The following is a 7,417-nucleotide window of genomic DNA, read 5'->3' as shown; positions in this document are numbered from 1 at the left end:
AAAACTGCAAATGAAAGTGGAAACAAGTAGAAAAAAAGAAAATAATAAAGGTCAAGATCGAAACCAATGAAAAAGAAAGCAGGAAAACAAAACTGATAAGATCAAGGGGGAGAGAAAACAGATTATAGTGAATACAGAGGCACATATGAGAATCTAAGAGTCCTCTATTAAACCAGGCAGCAAAGACCTAAGCCTGAAGTAATGAGTTATATATCTTTACATATAAAAACATAAACCAATCTCATTCTTCTTGCTATTGTTTTGTAAAATAGTTTCATTATGTTATTTACATTAACATATAATGGTTTATGATTTTTATATGAATTAAATTTTTTAGAAGTTCTCATTTTGTTTTTGAGAGACAGGAAGGGAGGAGAGAGAAATATCAATGATGAGAGAATCATTGACCAGTTGCTTCCTACACGCCCCCTATGGGGATCATGGGGATTGAGCCTACAACCCAGGCATGTGCCCTGACCTACATTTGAATCATGACCTCAAACACCAGCTGGGCAGTTTGTTCTAATTTTTAATACATTAAATTTGGAAAGATGTTACCTATATATATAAAAGTTACTTGGGGTCCTCAATAATTTTTATCCTATAAAAGGGCCCTGAGACCAAAAAGTTTGAGAACTTCTGAAAATAATTAAGGACATTAAACACAGTAGTAATAAAAATGAGATGGTAAAGACTAAATAAAACATAACTCAGAGAAAAAATTGATATAATTTTAGGGGCAAAATGGGGAAGGACACAAAGAATAAAAGTTCAGCCTGAATGATTTGGGAGAATAACAGATTAAGATATAAGGAAATTAAAAAGAATTATGTTTTGACACATGTCAGCCAAGCTGCCAAGTAGAGACATAGATGAAAATGAAATATATAAAGGCTGAGATACAGTTGGTCAGGCTGTTTCGGTTTCTTGGATCACTTGTCCCCAATTCCTTATTGGGAGGACTTGTAGTTTCTTCTGAAAACAATCGCTTATACCACAAATTCTGGAAGCTTCTCGGTTACATTATTTTTTCTAAGTGCTTTTTAAAAAATTTCCTTAGTGGCAGTCTGGTGTAGTTGTAGGGGAACCAGGCAAAAGACAAAAACAAAACAAAACACAACTCGTTCTCATTACTCACTTTCTCTGGAGTTCACATTCTTCTATTTATAAAATAAAGGGGAAATGTGCAAAGTTAATCTGTAAGGCTTCAGATCTAAAATTTTATGACTACCATCCCCTTATCATGAACACGCACATATCCCCCAGCCTACAAAGCTACAGAACCAACCCAGATATTACCCACAATACCTTTCCCAATTAACTGTCTGTTATTGCTCCTGTGTAAGCTGAGACTATTGTTAAAATTCTAAAGAGGTGGCTTTCACAATAAGTTTAAGAGAAGGCCCGAATCTTGTATTCTGTCACCAAATTTGACTTTATCTGTCTGACTAGTAGACTTCTTGATTTTGCAAATTTTAAGTATATCCTGCTCTGACACCTACTTCCCTCCCCTAACTCCTACCTACCCACCCCCTTCCAGGCTAAATACTTCCATGTTTGTTTTGCTTCATCTTAAAAACCAATCCTGTCCATTCCACTGATCCTTTAAGTTGCCTTTTGCTAGAATTTCTTCAATTCTGTTAAGTCTTTCTTGAAGTCATGGGATTAAACATGAACTACTAATTGCAGGCTGAATAATGTCATAGGGAAAAAACACATCAGTTTCCTGGGCCCTTTGGTGGCAATGTATCAGGCTGGACTGCTTATGAATTAGTTTCTAGCAGTGCTTATCTTTCATTTTACCAGCAAAACAACTCTTTTATCAATGAAATTGAATAGGATACCCTACAGTATAAACCAGGCCATAACATGTAACTGCTGACTGGGGTTTGTTGAGGCCTAAAGCCCCAAAGATTGGCTCAGCCCTTGTCCCTCCTTCAGATCTCATCCAACCAAGGCCCTTTAAGATGGTACCCAGCAGCATGAAGCACACATGGTAATCCATAGCACTGTTATGTATTAAAGATGTCAATGTACATGTGAGAATCAAATTTCAAATAAATTACTCAGAAGGCCTCTTTACTGCAACATCAATAAAACATTCACCTCAATTTACTCAAACACATAAAACTTTTTCACTGGTGCATTTTAGGGAAACTGCCCTTTTTGAAGTCAGGAATGGATACAGCATTCACTTAAAACAAATACTGACTATAATAACTAGTAATTCCTCCTATAATAGATGCCAACATAGTACAACATATCCAACACACATTAGCAGTGATTAAGATTAATTTTTATTGCACATTTGCTTAAAAGTTTGCTTCTTTCAGGTAGAACTAAACAAGTATTGAGTTAGTTTCATTCATTCTTCCATCATCTGAATTACAGCAGTGAATTTCTGGCATGTTCCCCTAGACTCATGTCCCAGAAACTAGAACATTAGCCTTTCCTATCTGTCTAGGTACTGGAGCACAGACGTAACATTTTCTAAAATTATAACCACTCAAAAACAAACAGCACACTGTAAAGAAAACAATGCGTATGTCTTCATATAATAAAGGCAACTATAAACCCATCTTCTTCTAAATTAAATTCTTTTAATGTATAATTAAACATTGATTCAGAAAATTTTAACACTTTGGAAAACTGATTCTCTCACAATTAGGCTTTTATAAGGTCTCCCCCTCCCAAGCAGAAACAACCGCAATGACTCCAAATCTTATTGAGGAACTATTATCTGAGATTAAGCTGTTCAGTAGTGTTCCTATTTCCTTCCCATGGTACTGCACAGTTTATTGCAAATGGAGAATATGCTATCCAAGCTGAAATAATATGGCAATTTGAGCAGTTCAAACTTTAAACAGACTAGAATGTTCATAGCTTGATGAACAAAAATAACACAAGAATGGAAAATTACTATAGTAAACACAAAATTTTGGCCATTAATGGAGCAAAAAAGTAATGGCTAATACTCCTACTTTAAGATAGTCAATATTATAGCAAAAAAAGTGACAACAACTATTTGGCAAAAATCTTCCAAATTGTCTCAAATTTTACACTTCACTCACTCACATTTTCCTTTTCAGACCTATTCAGAAGAAATTATTCTATTTCAACTTAATCTAGTTTTTCCTGACACACTTTTAAAGAAAATTACTAAAATCGAAAAGTCTAACTTTTTAATCACTCAAATATTATAAGCTTAAACTGCAGTATAGAAATTAGATCTTTCTCACTCTAACAAGAATGATCTTGTTACCAAATTTGTGAAAACTCTATTCCACAGCTTTTCTATATAACAATCACAATTTATGAAAAATGCATCTCAATTCTAAAGCAAACTAGAATCCATGCTTATTCCACATAGGTACTGCCAGTGGTCCCTGCGGTGTCCTTTCAACAACGACAAACTCCTCAGGATTGCCAAATGCCTCATAGTAAACCAATAAGTCTTGTATTGCATGCTCCTCAATCTGAAAGGAGAGAAGAAAAAAAGGACTTGTTTTAGTCTTTTAATTGCCAACTGAGGAGGAGGATGTTAGCATTCCATTTTCCTTCTGTGGAACTACCACTGTCTGGAAATACAACATAGGGGAATTAAAATTAGGCATCCTACTATGCCCTTGGCAAGAAGGCGGCTTGAGGCCTCAGCAAGAATAATCAGATACCCACCTTTCCTTGAATTTTAATCTTGAGTAGAAGAAAAAGAAACTGAAAATAGTTGTTAAAATCCATTCCTTGTGAGATAATTTCTATTGTATTATTGTACAGGTCTTTGAACTTTTGCTTCTCAGATTTTTAGGGCAACTGTGGGTCTTTGTTTCCAAGCCTGGCCCTTTGGTCTTTCAGCTTAAGTTTGTGGAATCTTAATATCCCTCAAATAAATTTCTTTTCCTATGTAGCCAGAATTGGTGTGTGTTGCTTCAAAATCTCAATGATTCTTAATGAACTTCCAAGGCAGGTGTAATAAGCTATATAATGCCAAATTCTCTACAGGTCACTCTTAAAACAGTTCAAAGAATCACCAGCACTAAAAATATTAGCATTATCACAATTTATTTTCTAAATTAGTTATCCTGAACACATCAATACTTAAATTGCTGAATCTGTTTACTTTTATATTGCATTTGCATTTTAATCTGACAAACATATGCACCTACACAAAGCAAACAAACATAATTTCTTGAGATCTAAGGATAAAATGTAGTGTAGACTCCCCTAATTTAAACCCATTTAAGCATATTCTTTACCTGAATCAAAGCCAAGGGTTTTTCTCGACTTCTGATAAGTGCTGCTTCCTGCTGCAGTTCCTCTTCTACAATAGATGCGAAAGTGACTGGGGCCACAGGAGAAGCAGTCAGTGAAGAAGATAACCAGGGACTGAAAGAATAACAATAATGAGCTTTCATTCATCTTCCCGAAGTTCTGCACACAGTACTTCCTCTGAAATACTTTTTTACAGTGTTACATTTTTTCCCCCAGTGACCTACAACATAAGGGACCTGGGAACTTTTGCATTCAGTTAACAGAATGATGAGGTGAGAAACAGAAAAAAGGAACTAATATTTTATTGGGATTAGTGCTGTAGAGAAAACTTTGGAAAACTCTAAAAAGTGAGATGGGGCAGAAGCAATATAACAGAAAGGTAACAAACTGTGTAGCACAGTGTACTCAGAGAATACATTCTATTCCCAATATCTTAATATTCTCTTTCAGTGCTAAGCAATAGCCTATTTTTGGAGGTTCCAAAGCTAATCAATTAACCTTACTTGTGACTTTCCAGAAGGGGTACTTCTTCAGGTCCTGGGGTGCCATGAGTAGAGCATCTGTAAAACAAAAGCCAAACGGAAGACTAAAGCTTCCAGTTACACATCAGTAGCACTACTTATGGGCAGGAATCCAGAGGGAGACTCCAATCCCAAGCCAGGGACAGATTAACATGTGCAGTTAGACTTCCCTTTAAAGTTATAAGAAAATCTATATGTACTTATAAAATCTTGTATATAATATACCATAAGAGAAGATTTTGCAAGAAATGGTCTATTTTCTTTTCTTTTTATATTCATGGAGCCATATTATAATCAAACATACATTAATACAGACAACTTTGTGAAGAATGTTTTACATTAATATTTTGACTAAAAAGTGACAAATGTGCATGTTCCAAACATCGTTTAGTTATAATGTTGATGAAATACAGTAGGAATTTAACTCGTATTTTTATCAATTAGCAGAGGGCAGTGGTTGGCAAACTCACTAGTCAACAGAGCCAAATATCAACAATAAATGACTGAAATTTCTTTTGAGAGCCAAATTTTTTAAACTTAAACTATATAGGTAGGTACACTGTTATTAACTTAATTAGGGCAATCCTAAAATGGCCTTTGCTAAAAACTCATGGGGCCAAAGAGCCACATGTGGCTCGCGAGCAGCAGTTTGCTGACCACTAGCCTAGGGTGAAATTAGTTTCCCTATACCTCTTCTCAAAGTTGAAGAACCTATCAATGACATTAAAAGAACACTTACTTGTATATAAAAACAAGATAATTAGCATCTAAATTTTGTGAGTGACTAAAATATAGTGAATGTTTTGACAAGCTAGGAACTAGAGATAGGAAAGAAATATAAGATATGATCTTTACTTTCATGAAGAAACAACATATAAAATGACATATAATACAACAGAAAATAATTTAAGACAGTGTCTAACAAACAGATGTGGAGACCGTAAGGACCTATATAAAAAAGATTGGGTTATTTGAGAAGGCCCGGAGCAGAAAGGGGTATGGGATGAGGAGAGTAGGAAGCATTTCTGTATGGGGGAAAATTAACAAAGGTACCACAGAGAAGGGCCTAATTATAGAATTTTAGAGTGAGAAAGGTACCTAGAGATTATCTAGACTAATCAAGTGCCCTCTTTCAGCAATGAGCAAACATAGACCTAGACAGGTTTAACAACAAAGTCTGAATGAACAAACAGGGCCTGAAATATTAACTTCCTGATTCATTTAAGCACATCTACTGGGTGTGTGGCAGAACTATGGTGCTGAAAATCAAGATGATTAAAACTCCAAAAGAACTTTGGAAGGGAAATTTTTAAATGCATTTAAAACGATAAACACAACAATACTATAACTGATATCTACACCAATGTGTACAAAGAACTATGCATTCACAGGTTAAATTAATAGGGAAGAGGACATATGCTGTTGGCTTCACTGAGGAAATGACATTAAAACTGAGGGAGGAGAGTGACATAAGGTTTTGGTCATACAAATACATGGAAGGTAAAATATTTTGGTGGCTTTAAGTAAGCTGTTCTCTTCAATAAAAAGAGTATGGAAGAGATTAAAAGGGAAATAAAGTTAAAATGAGGCAGAGGGGCCAGAATGCAAAATGCACTGAAACCTAGAATGTTTAGACTTTATGTGTGGGCAAAGCTACTGAGCATATTTTCGTATACTTATTTAACTTATTTAATCTTTGCAATACTCTGGGAAGAAAGCATGTATTATTTCCCTTATACTGATGAGGAAACTAAGACTCAGAGCATTATATAATTTATAATTTGCCTGATTTACAAATTGGGTAAGTGGCAGAGACCAAACTCAAATCCAGGCCTTTTTCAGAGTACAGTGTGTTTCGTTATCAGAAATCTATCATTATTTCTAGTATTCCCCTTAGTCTAGAATACATTCCACGACAAATGTCTTCTCATTCTTTAAGGACTGGCTAAAATATCACCTCCTCTCTGCTCCTAGAACAAAATTACTCTTATACAGCCTCACATGCTGTATTTTTGTTTACTAGGGGCTCAGCACGTGAAAAATTCATGCACTGGAGGGGGAGGTCCCTTAGCCTGGCCTGCCACCTCTCACAGCCCAGGAGCCCTCAGGGGCAGGAGGTGACCTGGCAATCAGGGAAAGGCAATGTCCCCATCACGCTTCTGCTGCTGCCATGCTGGAAGCGCAAGCTTCAGCTGGCCCTGGTTATCTGAGCCTCAGGCCCTGGGCGGCTGGGCAGCTTCCATCAGAGGCTTGCCTGCACCTCGGGCTGGCCCTGGGGGGCTGGGGAGACTTGAGGACTCCAAGGCAGGCCCGCCTGGCCTTGCCACTTGCCTGCGGCCTCACCGTAGCCGAAGGAACTAGGTACAGCCATCTGTGGCTGTGGGTGCTGCCATCTTTGAGGGCAGGGCAGTCAATTAGCATATTCCCTCCTTATTAGGATACTTCTGTTTTACCAGACTAGTCTCTCAAGATATAGGACTGTGTCTCACATCTTTGTATCTCAATGTCTAGCAGAACACTTGGAACATAGCTGTTTATGAAAAAGTAACTACAGAATAAATTACTGAAGCAGAAAGCCAAAAGATTTTAAGACAGTGATAAAAGCAGAGGGCCTAGCCAGTGAGCTC

The 7,417-nt window shown here is 36.7% G+C and overlaps 1 protein-coding gene across 10 annotated transcripts in view; it reads right to left on the bottom strand.

Moving 5' to 3' along the window:
* Positions 1-2,274: 2,274 nt before the first annotated feature.
* Positions 2,275-7,417, bottom strand: part of IBTK (inhibitor of Bruton tyrosine kinase) — an 83,109-nt gene continuing 77,966 nt past the window's right edge. For 9 of the 10 annotated variants that reach the window (XM_036415260.2, XM_036415262.2, XM_045573329.1 and 6 more), the window contains 3 exons: positions 4,773-4,829; positions 4,254-4,383; positions 2,275-3,476 (listed from right to left, as the gene is read on the bottom strand). In XM_036415260.2, the coding sequence (XP_036271153.1) occupies positions 3,345-3,476; positions 4,254-4,383; positions 4,773-4,829 (319 nt within the window). In that variant the 3' untranslated portion in view covers positions 2,275-3,344. Of the gene's footprint in view, positions 3,477-4,253; positions 4,384-4,772; positions 4,830-7,417 lie in introns of those variants that run through there. The other variant, XM_045573331.1, reaches the window with a different exon arrangement.

The sequence above is a fragment of the Pipistrellus kuhlii genome, unplaced genomic scaffold (genome assembly GCF_014108245.1).
Source record: "Pipistrellus kuhlii isolate mPipKuh1 unplaced genomic scaffold, mPipKuh1.p scaffold_m20_p_5, whole genome shotgun sequence".
In the NCBI taxonomy this organism is placed as follows: Eukaryota; Metazoa; Chordata; class Mammalia; order Chiroptera; family Vespertilionidae; genus Pipistrellus; species Pipistrellus kuhlii.
Note: the sequence above shows the minus strand (reverse complement) of the source record. Positions and strands in the feature narration are given on the sequence as shown.